We start from the raw sequence: 18,774 nt of genomic DNA on the forward strand, positions 1-18,774 counted from the left end.
ACTCTGGCCCGTCTGGTACCATACTTACGATTTGTTACGACAATTAAGACTATTTAATAGAAGGAATTGAAACGGACATGTAAGGAAAAGAAAAAGAAAAAAAATAAAAGTTTAACCTAGTACCTAACCTAGCTAACTTATGATCCATTAAGACACCTAATCGTCGCAATCGAGGATTGCAACGATTTTTGTCGGAAATTTGAAATAATTTTGTTTGACATAGCTTCTAGAGTTTCAACACCAGTAAGTCTATGTAATTCTAATGTATTAAACCATGGAGGACGCTTCAAAATCATTTTCAAAATTTTATTTTGAATCCTCTTCTTCCTCGTAATACAACAACTTGACCAAATCGGAACGGCATATAACATTGCCGTTCTAAAAATTTGTTTGTAAATCAATAGTTTATTTTTCAGACAAAGTCTATAATTTCTGCTTATGAGAGGATATAAACATCTCATATATTTCTTACATTTTGCTTGTACACTCAAGTCTCTTTTTACACGGTTTTTTTACGATTTTTGAATTAACACGGTTTTTTATGATATTTTTTGAATTAACGCGGTTTTTTTTAAACGGTTTTTTGAATTAACACGGTTTTTTTTAAACGATTTTTTGAATTAACACGGTTTTTTGAATCAGCGTGATATTTATGTTTTCTGAATTTACACAGTATTTTTTCGATGGTTTTAAAATTATAATGTTTGTATATCGTTTGGAAATTTTCTAAGAAAAGCCAGTATATGAAGTACCAAGACCTGCTACGTCTAATACGTACATTCCCAGAATAGAATAGCGCAGAACAACGTAGGTCAGAGGGAATGGATATTACGAACCCCCTAAAACACACTCACATAATTAATAATAAAAAATAGTGTTCAATCAACAAAAAACTATCAATTTTAATCAACAAAAAACAGTAACAATGTCCAAAATTCTAACCGTAATAACCAGATCCTGTTAATTACAATTTTTCGCAACGGTGGCAGCGATCGGGCTCCTAGAGCGACGATGACGAACAGCAATAGCCACAGCAGACAACTAGTCCTTTAGTTCCAGGTTTCAGTCAGAAAACTTTCAAAAATAAAACTTCCAGAAGGCGGTAATCTTCGCAAAACAACCACAAAATCTTCCAGCACAAAAACTACACACGTGAGTGAACAGAAGAAAACTCTAATATAAAACTGCAGATCAGAGGTCTTTTGTTCAATGCCAGTGTCGATTTATTAGGTGTGCAGCGAACGTCATCGTTTTGGCATACCGGGCAATACGGAGTTTGAGTACCATTCATACTCGCATTGCTACTTCGCTTTGTGCTGTTTACTTATAGAGATTCTTTACAGATCAGTCGCATACACAAAATACTGACACGAAATCAAGCGAGGTACGCTGGCACCGTGTTGTTGGTGTGGTGTTACGATCACAGCACATTCGTAAAGCATTTTGCCCAAGAACATGTGACGGCAATCATCGCACTCAAGCTGCAGCGATTCTAAAGAAGGGAATGTATCCTTGCTGAATTATAACGTCTTGGGTATGTACTTTTTGTGGCTCTTTGGTTAGCGGCATCGACGGCATCGACAGGAGTCCCAAACAACCGAGTTCGATTATTAATCGAGCAGAAGTGATTTTTCGGGTTGGAGTTTTTCACTTGTTTTTTTTTACAGGTATAGAGTAGAAATTTTAATTAATTTTGGTTATTTGCTACCAATAATTGAATTATGCATTATGCAACTGTGACAAATAACACAGTTTTGTGTTCCTACTACCACTTTTTTGATAGTAGGAACACAAAACTTCGCATCTAATTACACGTAAATTCATTTAAGACTGTAAGAAACTATTTCGTGGTAGAAAACAACGAAAGGAATTCGTACATTTTATGCGTACATTTTAACTTTTATATACTGATACAAGATTTTACATTTTTACGACGATTTTGGAATTAACACGGTTTTTTTACAACAATTTTTGAATTAACACGGTTTTTTTTACAACAATTTTCGATTTAACACGGTTTTTTTTACAACAATTTTTGAATTAACGTGGTTTTTTTTAAACGGTTTTTTTACACGGCACGTATCCCCCGTGTAAAAAAAGACTTGAGTGTATACTTTTAATATGGTCTTTAAAAGCAAGTTTTTTATCATAAATTAATTCCAATATATAACTTTGTCAGTCCAACTAAAAATGACTCCATTCATCTTGATAATGTGATTATTATTTGGCTTGAGAGAAGAAGCTCTTGGCTTATGAGGAAAAATAATTGAGTTCTTCTAAAGTATTGGGAGAAATTTTCCACTTTTGCAAGTATTTGGAGAAAATACCCAAGCTTTTCTGCAGTCGACTACATATAACACGAAGACTTTTTCCTTTTACGGAAATACTTGTATCGTCGCAGAATAACGACTTAGTTCAGGCAGCCGGTAATTCAGGAAGATCAGATGTGTATGTGTTATACAGAATTAGGCCCAGGATAGAGCCTTGAGGCACACCTGCTCTAACAGGAAATTTGTCAGATTTAGAATTCTGATAGACCTGTAAAAATCGATCAGTTAAATAATTTTGTAGAACTTTTCCATTGTAAATTGGAAAATCGATATTTAGCATTGGGGCGAACCAACCAACGGTTGAAAGCCCCATCAAATAGTAAATAAATAAATAAAAATATTTAGCTATTTCGTGATTAAACCTTTATGCCAAACACTGTTTAATGCTTTTTCTATGACCAGTAGAATAGCCGTCAGTTTTATTAGCTCGTATTAGTAACTCTGAGCAATTGATGAGTAGTAGAATGGCCTTGTCGAAAACCAAATTGTTCATCTGCAAAAATTGAATGTTCAATAATGTGTGACATGGGGAGCTCCGTAGCCGCAAGGTTACCGAGTCTGCTTTGACAAGCAAGTGGTCGTGGGTTCGAATCTTAGTAGAATCAAGCCATTCGATGTCAAGTGACTTTAGCATGGGTTTATTCTCAGGCCCCTCCATTTACCCTTCCTTCATGCTGAATTCTATATTTACCCTCTGAAGCCTCTTGACAGTGCAAATGTCCCTCCAATAGTTTAAGTGTACTAGTCAGAGGTGCGAATAAGTCCTAGCCAGGGACGGCTATAATATGGGATAGTATCCAACTTTTTACGAGCCATAATGGCGGACCTGTTCGTAATATTTGAACAGCATTTTTGACATTTCTCTAATATATCGCACGTTTTCTTTCCGTACATTCCTTTAGTTTTACCGCGAACGCGCGGTTAGCTGAAAATATAGCTAGCTAGCTGACCCGACAAACTTCGTATTGCCACAAATTAACCTGTGTTGTACATAAATCATGAATCTCGGATGATCTTTGTCACAATCTCGAGTTTTGCAAGTTTCTGAGGAGTTCAACCTTAGATAATTCATTTTGGCAGTTACGTAACTATGAAAGCATCCCAGGTAACCAATAAGCATCACCAATGCTATTCAGATGTAGGCCAATAAGCATTTAAGTCGCCTTAAATGTTACTTAAATGCTATTTTGGCAAAATATACAGCTACTTTACTGATAACCTTCTTATAGTGCTGACAATACTAATTTACAGCTAATTACCGACACAAAGAATTTGAATATAATTTTGGATGCCAATTTACAACACCTATGCAGTCAAAAAGCTAACATACAACAACGTGCAATATAAAATGCCAAATATGCTGATTTGCTGCTTATGTTAATGCTTATTAGTTACCTGGAATGGGTAGTTTAATCTACAAATTTGCAATTTTTCCTCACAGTAAAGTAGAAAACAACTCCCCTGTCCCCTCATTGCATAGCCAGAAAGCGGATAGTAATATTCGCTATGATTGTACAACATTTCGCCGAATATAATTTTGCGAAAAACCTTAAGCGGAATGTACCATTTCACGGAAAACTTTTTTGTGGAAAGTACCATTTCGCGATCCTCTCCTTACTCGCTGTCGCTCGTTCCAGGAAACCCAGGTAGATCTACGAAAACAAATAAACCTAGACAGTAGTGATTTCTGCGGGGAGTTGCCTCCCCCCAGTGGGCGGCGCTTCCGACGGCGGGTCGCCGGCAACACTCGCGGCCGTCTCGTCCTGAATGATCTAGTGTTACTATAGATAGTTTTTGTGGTCTTGTTATTGACTAATGTTTTATGGAAGAGTCTCGAATTTCTCGAGTTCGATTAGTTTTTGAGTTTCGCAAAAATTTCTGTTTTATTTGTATGAGAGTCCATATCCCCACATATCACCCACAGGGGTGAGAGGTATCTAACTATCATAAAATAAATTCAAGACTCAAAAATTTCCCACATGCCAAATTGGGTTTCATTTGCTTGATTAGTACCCAAATTATAAGGAAATTTGTATTTCATTTGTATGGGAGCCCCCCCCCCTCTTAAAAGGGGAAGGGGTAGTAATTCACCATAGAAAAAAAATCTGCCATCTAAAACTCCCACATGCCAAATTTGGTTCCATTTGCTTGATTAGTTCTCGAGATAAGAGGAAATTTGCATTTCATTTGTATGGAAGCCCATCCTCTTAAAGGGGAGATGGGTCATAACTCGCTTTTTAAAGAGGAGAGGGGTCTCAATGCACCATAGAAAAAAATCTTGCCTCCAAAACCACTTGCATGTCAAATTTGGTTCCATTTGCTTGATTAGTTCTCGAGTTATGAGGAAATTTGTTTTTCATTTGTATAGGAGCCCCCCTCCTAAAATGGGGAGGGGTCCTAATTCACCATAGAAAATTTTCTTGCGCTCGAAAACCTTCACATGCCAAATTTGGTTCCATTTGCTTGATTAGTTGTCGAGTTATGAGGAAATTTGTATGGAAGCCCCCCTCTTAAAGGGGAGAGGAGTTATAATTCCCCTTCTAAAGAGGGGAGGGTTCTCAATTTACCATAGAATAAATTCTTGTCGCCAAAAACAGCCACATGCCAAATTTTGTTCTATTTGCTTGATTAGTTCTCGGGTTATGCAGAAATTTGTGTTTCATTTGTAGGGGAGCCCACCCCCTCTTAGTAGGGGGAGGGCTCTCTAACCATCACTAAAACCTTTCCTGGCCCCAAAAACCTCTACATGCAAATCACGCCGATTGGTTCAGTAGTTTTTGATTCTATAAGGAACATCCCGACAGAAATCCATTTTTATATATAAGATTCTGCCCTTCAAAAGATGTTTCGATTTAGAAGCATGCGCCGCCGCACGCAATTTATAATGTACAAAAAGCTTATCAGACCGGAAGTCCTTTATACAAACTGCGTCTTTTAGCGAAGTACAAAGCGGCGAAAAGCAACGTTCTGCACGATTGAGAGCGAAATCTGTCCTCTACAGGAACTCAACCGGCACCAGGAATACAGGGGCGCAATTTGCGATCAGGTTGAAATTTACCTGCGAGGCTCGAAACGCTCGAAAAATTGGCGATGAGCAGGCTTCATTCAATGTTGTTGAACACGATAGGGTAGCAGCCCTCCTAGCGCCTTAAAAACAAAAAATAAAAATATACTTTCCTCAACAATATTGCAGACTCCACAACTGCCCTATATACCACTGTTTCAAATTCTGTTCCAATGAATGGCTATAGGCTAAGTACAATGAAAACGAGATCTTGATTTCCCGACTCTAAACTGCTAAAGCAAAAAAAAAAGAAAAAAGTAGAAAGTATTTCCAAAAAGGGTTCATCAATTAAATTATTATAAATCAGAGCTTATGATTTCGTTAATGCCATTAAAAACTCTTTCGTTCCAGTTTTGTAGAAAATCTGGTTTGAATGCAAAAGTTCTGAAAACTTCTTCAAGAGTTACTTACAACTTTAACTGTTAGTCGGGTGCTTTAAACATAGTTTTTAATAAAAGGACAAGGAATTAATTTTCATAATGTGATATATACTTCGAGGTCATAAACTCCATTATTCTTAAATCTAGTATATTTATTATCGATTCGAAGGTCAACGATAACGCCTAAAAGAATTGTATTTTCACTCACATACGCCGATTTCAGTCACACAACATCAGCTAAATTCAAATAACTAATACGACTATTTACCGCTTTTGAAATTAATCGAATACGATCCAGAGGATGGGTCTTGCTTCATCTCGAAATTTTGAGTCGACAGCCCAAAAGGTCGCAGTATCATATTGCCTAGGTCTTTCAGTTTGCCCATCATCTCTTCCTTGAGGCGCTCGTTGCGTTCCTGGATCTTCGGCGGCAACCGCAACTGAGCCGCCCTGGCTTCCACGTTTGCTGGATCCAATTCCAAGATTTTCTTAAAATCCTCCAAACTTTCGTCTAGCTTATCCGCCTCCTCATACAAGGTAGCCCGTCTGGAAGTGGATTCAATAACACTTAAACAAACGATGTACCACCTGTTCGCGTACTGACGCCGATTACGTTTATACTCATACGAGCCAGATGAAAGTGCAATGAATGTAACTGGTGAAGATGTTTAATGCATAAATCTTCCTTCTCTTAAATATAATAGAAGTACTCCTTCGGAACATATCGTAATCTTGAAAAATTATTCATTTGAATTTTGTCGTTTCGAGATATAATGTAGGTTTCACAAGTCAGTCCTTAAGTCTAGGTTGAAGCGTCAATATCAATTCTTTAAAAATCGGCTATGATGTGTGTTTGTCAAGTTGATATGTTTCCTCTATTTCGGAAACGAGGCACTATGGCTATAGCTACAAAAATGGTAAATGTTAAATGAAATCGACCGAAATTGTAATTGATTGTACAAATAAGACATTCTTAATCGATTATTCGTTTATGTTCAACCATTTTAGTATCTGCACAGATAGCATGCAAGGTGACTAACCTTGATAGCATGTACGTACAAATAAAAATCAACTCACTGGATACATTTGCCGTCCGAGATTGATTGCCGTTATAAGATTGTTTATTGTAAAGGAAAACAGAAGCGTATTTCTTTACATACATCGTTTGAATCATTAAAAAAATTGTTATACTTTTAATTTAATATCTCCAGTGCACGCAAAATTATTTTTTATGCTCATTTTGCCGTTTATAGAATCATTTCATTAATAAATAGAACAATGAAGAGCAAAAAAAAGCTGCTGCCTTGGGTTTCCAGATTACGGCTGTTTATGGCACATGACATTTCTACGAAAACGGAGTTAAAAATAAAATGTTGAACAAAAACTCAACACACTTTGAATTGTCGATGCACAAACATGAGTGGAATGAATGAATAATAGCAATAAAGCAAACAAAATATATTTTCAATTTACCTTAGCAGTGCCTTCAGGTACTTCGGATTGTGCTCTATCGCTTTGGTGCAGTCATCAATGGCGGATGGCTTAAAGTTTAGCTTTGTCTTCGCTGCCGCTCGGTTTGCGTACAGGATCGAGCGTTCTGCTGAATACTCCACCGGACAAATTCGAAGTGCCTCCGTGTACACATCGGCTGATTTTTCGAAATCACCCTGTTTGAACAGGTCGTTTCCTTGTGCCTTCAGTTCATCCGCTTTCGCTTTGTTGGATAACTTTTCCTCCTCGCTAAGGCCCTTCTCCCAATCTCGCTGTGACTCGTCATCAACGAAGTCGTCATTCTGCGTGACACTATCAGATTCCTTCTCTTTTTCTAGCATTTCTTCGTCACTTCCTGCGTCGCTTCGACAATCGACAAACTTTTCCGTCTGTTCCGAAGAGGATGATGTGTTAGTTTTGGGAGATACGCCGACACTGATTCCTGTGACTTGCTGGATGACCTCGTCTACTGCCTTTTCATTGAACTCTTTACAGGACGCATCCTCGAATCGCTCTTCGTCACTAGTGGAAGTGTCCGCTAGAGGTTTTTGTTTGGTTTGATTTGGATCCATTTATTATTCGGTATCGCTGCAAGCAGCTAATCACAGTCAAGCCTTGTGTACAAATTATATTTGTTCTTGCCAAACTATTCACGAACCACTGGATTCTTTTTCCTTGCTATGATCGCTATGATGAATATGATTTTGATTTTATTAATCCTCCGTCAGTCATACTTTTGACGTTTAATAGGCTGCATGCTGATGTTTGCCATCTTGAAGTATAAACACTGGAGTAAATGTGTATCTAAAATTGCTGTGCTGAGAAATTCAATTTCTGTATATCAGAAAGATAGAAGAGAGGAAGAGAACTTCTGACATCGTTCCAATCTATCAGCTTGGTTGATACCTGTCAAACAGCAAATCATTCTATTATTGATGTTTATTAATTTTTTCATTAAATATTGATTTAATTGAAATAAAAAAAGAACTGTTAGATTCAGAAAACGACGGGCTATCAAATGAGGATAAAAAAGTCACTTTTTTGGGAAAATTAAAATACCCAATTGACAATATGAAAAATATTTTTAGAGATTTCCTGACATTTTGCTGTTAATATCACAAAATTCTGACCACACGTTCAAAAGTTATCTTTCAAAAACAAGAAATCCCGAAAATTCTAAAAAAAATATGGTGCGAATATTCCCTTTTTTACTTTTGAAAAAAGAAAATTTTCGACCACAAATGTTTTTCTATGAGCAATTTTCAGGCTTTATTTCAATTATGTGATATATTTGTACTGAAAAAATATTAGGGTAGAGCGTTAGGCACGAAAAACGAGAATTGTCTCAAGGGAGCCAATCGAACACTTAAATGTTTGCCTAAATGTTTGATTAACAAGTATTGACATAGTTAGGAAAACTACCGCAATAGATCTAACTAATGGTCGCAGTGGTTCAGGCTCCTATAAAAAAAACTACAAGGTATACAGCCCTAAGGGTTGTACGAAAGGGTGACGTAGGACTATATCAGATCGTCAGATCAAAGACTAATGCAAACTGCATTTCTTGCATAGGTATGTTTATAAGAATCTGTGAGTGCCAATGTTTAAGTGAATGTTTAAAAGAGAAGAGCGCAAAATTCAGATTCAATTTTTTGAATCTTTATTGAATGCAATGGTGGCTTTGAAATACCTGGACGGGGGTTCATAAGTACAACGCCAGCAACCATTGAGACATATAGATTTCTTTTAAAAATCACTTGTGTGCATCATAAAGGTTGAAATGATAATGAATGACCAATTTCTGTTTTATTTGTATTAGAGTCCTTATCCTCCTACCACAGGGGTGAGGGGTCTCAAAACATCATAAAATAAATAAATTCAAAATAAATGCATGCCTCCAAAAAACCCCACATGCCAATTTTGGTTCCTTTTGCTTGATTAGTTCTCGATTTATGAGGAAATTTGTATATTATTTGTATGGGAGCCCCTTATCCTAAAGCCAGTAGCTGCTAATTTCTTCATTTTGCGAACGTAAGAATGTTGCATCTAGATTTTTGATTACATCTCCGAAAGTTTCAAACCCAATAAACCTGATCACCGTGTTCCGGTTCGATTTGGAATTATCGATTCGCTTACCTGACCGGTTCTTGATCGATAGTCAATTAATAGCGAATACGTTCAAAATGCAACTAACAGTCGACGTCACAGTTGACGACGAATTCCGAGTGATTTGGCCATGTCGTGATGAGACATAAAAGGATTTCCAACACTTGAGCCGAGTTTTCTCATGTAAGTGTTGTTGCTTCGACTTCTTTTCAAAATAATATACAAATGATAACAAAGCCTAATGTCTAAATCTATACCTATAAAAATGGATTTCTGTCTCATACGGACATATATCCTTATATATCCTTATATAGAATCGAAAACTACTGAACTGATCGGAGTGAAAATTTGCATGTAGGGGTTTTAGGAGCCAGGGAAGGTTCTTATGATGGTTAGAGACCCCTCCCGCCACTAAGAGGGGGGGGGGGCTCCCATACAAATCTATACATATAGAAATGGATTTCTGTCTGTCTGCCCGTATGTTCCTTATAGAATCGAAAACTACTGAACCGATCGGCGTGGAAATTTGCATGTAGGGATTTTTGGGGCCAGGGAAGGCTCTTATGATGGTTAGAGACCCATCCATCCACTAAGAGGGGGGGGGGCTTCCATACAAATGAAATACAAATTTCTGCATAACTCGAGTACTAATCAAGCAAATGGAACAAAAATTTTGAATATGGGTGTTTTTGGAGACAAGAATTTTTTCTATGGTGAATTGAGACCCCTATACAAATGAAATACAAATTTCCACATAACTCGAAAACTAATTGATCAACTGGAACCTTATTTAGGGTGTGGGTGTTTTTGGATGCATGAATTTTTTCTGTGATAAATTAGGACCCCTTCCCTTTTTAGGAGGGGGGCTCCCATACAAATGAAATACAAATTACCTCATGACTCCAGAACTAATCAAGCAAATGGAACAAAATTTAGCATGTGGGAGTTTTTGTAGGGATTTTTTTTCTATGGTGAATTGAAACCCCTCCTCTCTTTAGGAGGGGAATTATGACCCCTCTCCCTTTTAAGAGTGGGGGCTTCCATACAAATCAAATACAAATTTCCTCATAAATCAAGAACTAATCAAGCAAATGGAACAAAATTTGACATGTGAGGGTTTTGGAGGCAGGAAGTTTTTTAATGATGGTTTGAAACCCCTCACCCCTGCGGTAGGGGGATAACGACTTTCATACAAATAAAACAGAAATTTTTGCGTAACTCAAAAACTAATCGAACTCGAGAAATTTTAGACTCTCATAAAACAATAGTCAATAACGAGACCACCAAAAACTATCAATAGTAACATTAGATGATTCAGGGCGAGACGGCCCAGGCCGCGAGTGTTGCCTGCGACCTGCTGTCGGAAGCGCCGGCCACCCCGGGGGGGAGGGGGGGAGGTAGCCCCCCGCAGAGATCACCTCTATCTAGACAGGGTGTCGATTATCCAGCGAAAATAAAATTCCCTGACTTTTCCAGGTTTTTCCACGTGTATTTCAAAAAATTCCAGACACAAAATATCTCCTTAATTTCACTTTTCAAAGTGTTTAATTGGTTGTTTACTCATGAATTATCTTTTCCTAATGAATCAATTTCCTTTTTAATTCAAATTCATCTTTTTATGCAAAATTTCTATGAGAAAAAATAAAATTAATTCGAACTTAATTAACGGGAAATTAGCAGTCATTAACTTTTCGTCGAAAAGCCCAATTTCGGAAGCAGCTTTTCGGCCCAGAAGCGGGATTTTGTTTATAAAAATGTAAATACTGCATTCTTCTGAATTCTGAATGGGTATAAATCCGCTTCAAACAATTAGCTATCCAAAACAATAAACATAAAAATTGGTCTTTAGTTTAGAACATAATTTGAAGATATTTTTTGACACAAATTCCGATTTGTCTGAGTCTGAAATTTGAGGAAATTATTGTTTCTCAGTAATATAAAAATTTTTGAGGCCAAATGACTCAACGAGCATCGCTCATCTTGTATTATTTTGAACCTGACCTTTTGTTTTTATTCGACCTACTTGTAGTCAGCTTTTGATATTCAGGAAAACTTCGGGTTTGCGATTCTATTGACCGTCTGCTCGCAGTCGAATTTCGAAGATACTGATTTGTTAGACTAAATCAGAATTTTGAAGCTGTGATGATCTTTCATTCGAATACGCATTAAGCATAGGTTTTCACTAGTGATCGACATGAGAATAAAAATTGTAGTCCGGGTTCTGACCCGTTCAGATTGAACATCGTAGTAAATTTTCAAAGGCTTATCTTGGTTCAGTTTGATTAGTCCTCGTCCCAGTTACAGTCCGATCTCGGTCCGGAAGTCTGGAATTATCTAGAGGCAAAATTTGCTGGTATCGCCTTTTTATGCCACTTTCCGTACAAAATAAGCAAATTTTCTATCCACAATTTTTGACCTAAATATCCAATTAATATCAAAGAATCCAAAAGATATTGATAATGATCGATTAGGTTGTGAGCACTTCCTTTTGGAACCAGAATCGATCAAATCGGATCTACCGTTGTTGAGGTTTAAAGCAGGTCAGTCGCACATTCATGAAATTCGAAATTTCGAAACTCGGAAATTTGTACGCAGCAGATTGGTTGCACGTGAGTAAAAATAGCGTCTCGTATTCTATTTGATTTGGGCATACGCGAAGACCTTGAATGAAAAGGTGCCAGATATTTGAAGTAAATGTTATTCTTGCGAAGTCTTAACTTTTCCGGTATATTTTCTTCCCTTGTCAAAAATCCCTGACTTCAAATGAAATTCCCTGACATTCCCTGACATTTCCAGGTTGAAACTAATTTCCCTGACATTTCCAGGTTTTCCCTGATTTTCCAGGTAATCGACACCCTGCTAGAGTTATTTATTTTCCTAGATTTACTGACCTCTATTAGTTTCCTTCAGTTGGGTCACCCTCACCCCTGCGAAATGGTACTTTCTACGAAAGATTTTCCGTGAAATGGTACATCCCGCGTAAGGTTTTTTGCGAAATGGTATTCTGCGAAACTCTATATTCCGCGTTATGGTCAGCCGAGAATTAGTGTTCCGCAAAATGGTATTCGGCGAAATGGTTTGTAATGATGGCGAATATTTAAATGCTATCCGCTTTATTTTATCAGTCTAAGCAATGGGGGAAGTTGTTTTATACTTTACTGTGAGGAAAAATTGTATATTAAAACACCCATGAACCTCAGAAACTTACAAAACACGAGATTGTACAAAGGTCATCCGAGATTCACGATTTATGTACAACACGGTCTAATTTGTGGCAATACGAAGTTTGTCGGACCAGCTAGTATTTCCGGTTTATTTTATTGCCAAAAAGGCGTTGTATTCAAAGTGCGTACACCTCATGATTTATGTTACCATGTGACTTAAGGCGTAATTTCACAGGTTATTCAATCAGTATATAGCTTTATTCTTAATAATTTTGCATTATTATTTTATTGTACGGTCATCAAATTGGTTTATTAGATAAATTTCTTATATATACATATCCTTAATAAGTTTAAAAGTTTTAATATCCATGTGAATGGTACTTTTCAACATGCCGCGATACGAAAAACAAACAAAGTTTTGAAAACTTATAAACAATTTCCATTGGGAGCTATTCGTTAAATTTACGTTACTTCGCCTCGATTCTACAATCTTGATCAAACCCTTTTTAATCAGAACTCCTATTCCGAATTTCGACAATGGGTTGGTCAGATAAAAATAGGAAAAATATCTGGAAATATTTTTCATAGAGGAGACAGCGTATTAAAATTTGTATTGAAATGATATAACAAAATACTTTTTCTTTTACCCACAAACCGCCTTAACGTTTGTATTGTAAACACTTTCATCCAATTTAAGCTCCGCTCTGACCATGAACCTTTGCAAATTGAGCATTAGATCTTTTGTGTTAATCGCAAAAAATTTTGGTTCTAGCAAAATCAAGATTTCACTCACATACAACGGTTTTATTCAATAGTCATTTAAATCTATTATTCCTTGGGAATGTCATACAATCCACATTCTCGGTTGGCAGGGACAGCAACATCTGTGAAGAAAAATTGACATTTCTTGTTTGTTTCGAAGTGTAACAAGCAATACGATACGAAAGTCTTACCAATTTTCGTAGGATAAGGTAAATTGAGGTTGGCCATAATCTCTACGAAAGTGTCAACATCTTTGGTCAAGCGCGGATTGTATTGCTTTTCTTCGGCAACGGAAGTCTCCATGTTACCTCTGGAAATTTAAATATTTCTTTAAAACTTATTCAACAGAACAACAAATCCATGACTCACTTATAGTCATGAGCTGGAAATAGGCGGAAATTATCCGGTAAAGTAAATATCCTCTCATGCACGGATTGGTATAGCGTTCTGGAATCACCCTCCTGAAAATCTGTTCGGCCGCAGCCACGAATTAGCAGAGCATCTCCGGTGAATGCCACGCCCTACAGATTTTAAGTTTAGACGTTTTCGCAAATGGACGACTACACTGAACGACTTACCTGATCGTGTACGACAAAAGTCATGCATCCGTTGGTATGACCTGGAGTGCAAAGTGCTGTCAATTCAAACCTGCCAAACTTAACGATTTCGTTGTCTTTAAGATATTTATCTGCCTTGGCTCCACTACACTCGGAAATCACACTAATCGTACCTGGGAGTAACTGTTTTAGATAACCGGTTCCGGTAATGTGGTCCGCATGCATGTGCGTATTTACTGAAAGGGTTTTACAAATGATTTAACTTCTTTTATGATCAAAATTGTTTTTTTTTTGTGTTGCAATCCTACAGGCATATGTGAGTTTGAAACCAAGCTCCTGAATCAGCTGGGCATCTCGTGGTGCTTGCTCCAACACAGGATCGATGAGCACCGCTTCCTTGGTGTTGATATCGCCCAACAGGTATGTGTATGTCCAGGACTTCTCGTCAAAAAGCTGCAGCGTTTAGAACAAAAAGAAGTTGGTACTTTACAATGCAGTTCTTAGAGCTCTAAACTTTTATTTTATATTCATAGATGTACACGATTTGAGCATTGCATTACCAGTAAAGATTGTAACTTTTGTACCTTTTTACAGTGTAAGCAAAGTGATCGAAAATGAACTTAGGTTAATTGTTGAAATGTGGTTCAAAATGTGTAGGTAAACAAATCAACCATAGCAATGTGATAACATACACCTGATATTAAACCTTATTTCAGCCGTTCCCCTTCCCAAAACGTGATGAATTGAATCATTGATTGTTTCCATTATGGTGCTGGTGTTTGAATATATAAGAGAAGCTCAATGAACCTCTTTAATAGTTGTACTTCTTTTTCAAAAGTTTGAATAGAATAAGACTTAAGATAAAATTACCTATTTTGTGTGTCCATTTTTATTGAATACAGTCTTTAAACATAAGATCCAAAATGGCTTGGACATCTCAATTACGATATCAATCATTACATTATTATAGGTGGAAAATTTCGACATCTATCTGAAGAAATCCTTGGCTTGATTTAACCAGAACGTATGAATGGTGTGGGAAAACTAACCAACCGTGCGACGCGACCACTAATTAAATACACTGTCGCACAAACAAACATGTAATAGAAAAAATTATAGATAGAGAGATTCCAAAAAAGTGGTTTTTGTACGCGCAAAACGGTCGAAGCCTTCAAAAATCGAACTAAAAGGTACCGTGAATTCGGGTGAAATTGATCACTTTTTCGAGTATTTTTTAAATATCTTTGAATAGAAACATATTAAGGAAGATGATTCAATTTTAAAATAAGTACTGTAGTGCTGGCTACACGACAGTGTCATCTATATCTTATATAAATAGTTTTATTTTAGATAAAACTTAATGTAATCGTGAAATTGAAAATTTACAAATAACGGGTGAAATTGATCACGTAGAAATCAAGACGATATTGCTATTAAACCATACGCTCTGACAGCAATAAGATAACGTGCAGTATAAAATCTGGCGTAATCGAGATATTGCCTGCATGTAGGCAACAATGTCACGTAAAGCAACTAGCACAAAAATCAAACAGTCAGCTCTACAATAGCATGGTCGATGCATCTGCTAAATAAGTAAAAACGATAGAAAAGATATCAAGCCAATTTTAGCATCGTAATCGTTTGTTTTTGTTTAAACATTGCTGTATATATATGTAAATGTACGATTTTCGTATACAATCTTCACCAATCTAGTGAAACAAATAATTTAATTCTCCTCATATACGGGAGCTTGACTGTCTCTTTGAATGTGTAGTTGCATTTCGCTATGTAAGCACAAATCGATCTCTTGCACTCTCATGCAACTGCCATATGGAGCGTTTGTAAAATTTGTGCGAAGTATTGTCTGTCTTTTGCACCCTTTTATAAATCTCCATTCTGCTTCACAGAAAGAATAAACTTTCGCAGGTGGCAGCTCCATTTCGCACCCATAGCGATCTAGAAATCTATGTTGCCTCAGTTCATGATGTTATCAATCGTTTTATTTCGTAAAAGGTCAAATTAAACAATTTCTGTCGCATTATTTTATTCATGGAAATTATCAAAGCACAGCCAGATAATTAGATAATCGAATTAGTTCTATTAAAGTTTCCTTCTGTAACGAAATTTGTGTTAACAGCAAGGAGTTTTATCGGGCATGTTGAAAATTGCGATTCGATCAAAATAGTAAATTTTAAAAAATCAAGCCATTTACAAGATCAATCTTGCTGAAAGCCAAGCGACTTTGACCTGTAACTCAATCTTTATATGGATGGGTGCATATTCAGCTTTATGAATCAGTATAAACGTAGAATAAAGAGTTTTTTACTCGTTGGTCCAAGGTGATCAATTTCACCCGACTGATCAATTTCGCCCGAATCGACGGTACATTTTATCATCCATACTGTTTTTACTATGGTGATCTGAGGCCTGTACTGGCTTCATCACGATGATTCAGCACAAAACCAGGTGCGACGTGTATGTGGCCTCATTAAATCAATTATTGCATGAAAGCCAAAAAATCGTACCCAATGTTTTCAAATTTTATGTCAGTTTGTTTAGCTTATTTGTTTTAGAAAGACTCATTGCATTTTAATGCTTTCAACGACCTTGATATCTTGGCGAATGACTCAAGTAAATAATGAATTAATTTCGAAGTGCCTACACACTTTTGACAATTTAGAAATATTCTGTGACCCTGCACATGTACCTGTAGCTTCGGTAAGATTTATTTCAACTATTCTCAAATTCAAAGAACGCAAACAAGTAGTTTCACTTTTCATTTACGTACCTGGCGGAAGAAGAAATCCGGGGTGAATGGTTTACGTTCCTCGAGCATTCTCACGTTTCGTAGGTTGATATCACTTTGAGCAAAACGGGTTGATGTGCTGGGCTTTATGTACACGGCCGACGTTGTGGCAATAGATCGCGATGGCAACCACAAAATCTTGCTTGAAGCAGCGGCTAAAACGCGAGCGACGGAGCTCATGATCTATCGAACAGAGATCCTTAGTTTGTGTGTATATATAGTTTTAAAGGTGCTTGGCAAATTATCTATAAATTTACGTTATCTGATAAAACACATCACCGATGACAAGCAAGCGGTGATAAGAAATCATATTTCGGATTAGAAACTAAAAATATGCCTACAAGACGACTTACTAATCACAGATATGTTACGAGGTAGATGTGTTGTGGTCAAAATTCCAATACGTACTAACCATCGCTGCTGGGGATGGACTCAAAATGAAAGCAAAAATATGAGTAGGTAAATCCATACGGTGGGATTTCCTAAAATTGCGATTTTGGTTTAGCATTTCACTTGATCATAATTGATTTCGCAGTCGATTCATTATCAATTGATAACTGCTAAATGCGAAGTTCATAATTTTGTGTTAACCATAATAAACCTGTATACTTATATATGTATATGTAATGTTCCGAAATAGCGACACATAACATGACGCACAAAGTGCATTCAGAGGTGTGACAGCTTGTTGGAAGGTCACGTACGCCGAAGCTGGCGAATAGAAAGGAAACTTCACAACATTATATGATTGTGTTTATTTGTTTTAGCATTCGGATGGCTCCATATCAATGTGGTAGTAAGCGATCAATCTACTCATCAGATAACTACATTTAGTTTGATTGATTGTGCACGCTGCATCAGGAATTTGTTCTAATTTTAAAAATCAGCATGACTTGATATCAAAATTCGTCCAGCAAACATTTGAACATTTGCCGCTACTTCTTCAATGTATTTTCAAGATGCAACTGACAGTTTTTGAATTGTTATGGCAATGTAATCAAATATAACATATTTCGATCATAAAACTTTTCTTTAGCTAGAATAATAATCATGAAATAATGTTTACGGTAAACAGCTGATATAACTTTTTAGTTGTTTTTCTGTTATTTATATTTATAGTTAAATGTTGCCAAGAACACATTTGGCTGATGGTGTTAATTTCATTGTCGTGAAATAACGTTTTTTTTTGTAAAATATTTATAATTATATACGTCTGTGTCAATATCTTCTAAGCTTTTTTTCTCGATGTTTATTTCTTTATTAGTATTCATTTTTATATTAGTCTGCATTTTTTGTTTTCATACTGTTTTTAATTTGATTGCTCGATTCTTATATAATTTTTCACAATTTGCAACAATTTTGTTTCGATTATATTTTCTCCAGGTTCAAACACGCGTTATTAATTTCCGGGATTTCAATAGCAGTTTTTGAATATATGAATATATAGTACTACCACCTGCCTTAGCAGAACATCCGTTCGAAGTAATGAGCCTATCATGTCAAAAAGAGTTGAAGATATTCAACGATTGGTCATGCTTCCCAACTCTTGTATGAAGGGCCAAAAGGGAATTGGTCGATAAGCAACATCACTTACACGTACCAGGAATTTAGAGAATCTCCTTCCAAGGGCTAAGTCGCCTGAGTCAATCGTTGAATAAACCGTCTTAATGCAGAATCCAGAATGACTCCAGCAGGTGGGGAGAAGAGCCCGCTCATTATCCACAATGTGTTGTTAATCGGGCCAAGTTTAACCCTAGAAAGTTGACTGTTTCACTCTCCCTAGGCCCACCGCTTCAAACAAGTGCTCTGATGGTCCCTCCCTCTTCCCCATTCTAGTTTATTTATGATATGTGGTATATATGGATAAAAATAGAACAATCTCACCAGCAGTCCTTCGAATGGAATAGAGTTGCGCCCTTTTAGTTTCCATAAGTGCTTCTAATAATTAATTTAATTTTTTCTTCTGGTATCTAATATCCATGTCCATGTTTCTTCATCATTTTTGTTTATTAGAATACAATGAATATATTTTCGTTGCAGGTTGGAGTCCATAAAATATTTTACATCCAAGTAATTATTTAGAAATGCTTTCAAAAGTACTATCAAAATTTGAG

At 36.6% G+C, this 18,774-nt stretch overlaps 2 protein-coding genes across 3 annotated transcripts; both read right to left on the reverse strand.

Moving 5' to 3' along the window:
* Positions 1 to 5,914: 5,914 nt before the first annotated feature.
* On the reverse strand, positions 5,915 to 7,958 carry LOC128742638 (tetratricopeptide repeat protein 1). Of its 2 annotated transcripts, none has more exons than XM_053839059.1 (2): positions 7,248 to 7,958; positions 5,915 to 6,320 (listed from the first exon to the last, which is right to left on the reverse strand). In XM_053839059.1, the coding sequence occupies exons 1-2, from the start codon at positions 7,835 to 7,837 to the stop codon at positions 6,035 to 6,037; spliced, it is 876 nt and encodes a 291-aa protein (XP_053695034.1). In that variant the 5' UTR covers positions 7,838 to 7,958; the 3' UTR covers positions 5,915 to 6,034. The 2 variants fall into 2 exon arrangements, with proteins under 2 accessions (XP_053695034.1, XP_053695033.1); XM_053839058.1 differs by having other exon boundaries at positions 5,915 to 6,341.
* A 4,876-nt stretch (positions 7,959 to 12,834) lies between these two features.
* Positions 12,835 to 17,214, reverse strand: LOC128742407 (persulfide dioxygenase ETHE1, mitochondrial). The gene is made up of 7 exons (XM_053838756.1): positions 17,014 to 17,214; positions 16,643 to 16,843; positions 14,163 to 14,307; positions 13,876 to 14,090; positions 13,667 to 13,818; positions 13,489 to 13,607; positions 12,835 to 13,419 (listed from the first exon to the last, which is right to left on the reverse strand). The coding sequence occupies exons 2-7, from the start codon at positions 16,838 to 16,840 to the stop codon at positions 13,364 to 13,366; spliced, it is 885 nt and encodes a 294-aa protein (XP_053694731.1). The 5' UTR covers positions 16,841 to 16,843; positions 17,014 to 17,214; the 3' UTR covers positions 12,835 to 13,363.
* Positions 17,215 to 18,774: the final 1,560 nt, after the last annotated feature.

Source organism: Sabethes cyaneus, chromosome 3, assembly GCF_943734655.1.
Source record: "Sabethes cyaneus chromosome 3, idSabCyanKW18_F2, whole genome shotgun sequence".
Taxonomy (NCBI): Eukaryota; Metazoa; Arthropoda; class Insecta; order Diptera; family Culicidae; genus Sabethes; species Sabethes cyaneus.

Bases quoted from the DNA above. Each gene is read 5' to 3' on its own strand.
- LOC128742638 (XM_053839058.1), bottom strand. From the start codon at position 7,837: ATGGATCCAAATCAAACCAAACAAAAACCTCTAGCGGACACTTCCACT. The intron at 6,342-7,247 runs GTAAATTGAAAA...CGTTTGTTTAAG, and splicing joins TACCTGAAGGCACTGCTAAG to TGTTATTGAATCCACTTCCA.
- LOC128742407 (XM_053838756.1), bottom strand. From the start codon at position 16,840: ATGAGCTCCGTCGCTCGCGTTTTAGCCGCTGCTTCAAGCAAGATTTTG. The intron at 14,091-14,162 runs GTAGGATTGCAA...AAACCCTTTCAG, and splicing joins TTTCAAACTCACATATGCCT to TAAATACGCACATGCATGCG. The intron at 13,819-13,875 runs GTAAGTCGTTCA...TAAAATCTGTAG, and splicing joins CTTTTGTCGTACACGATCAG to GGCGTGGCATTCACCGGAGA.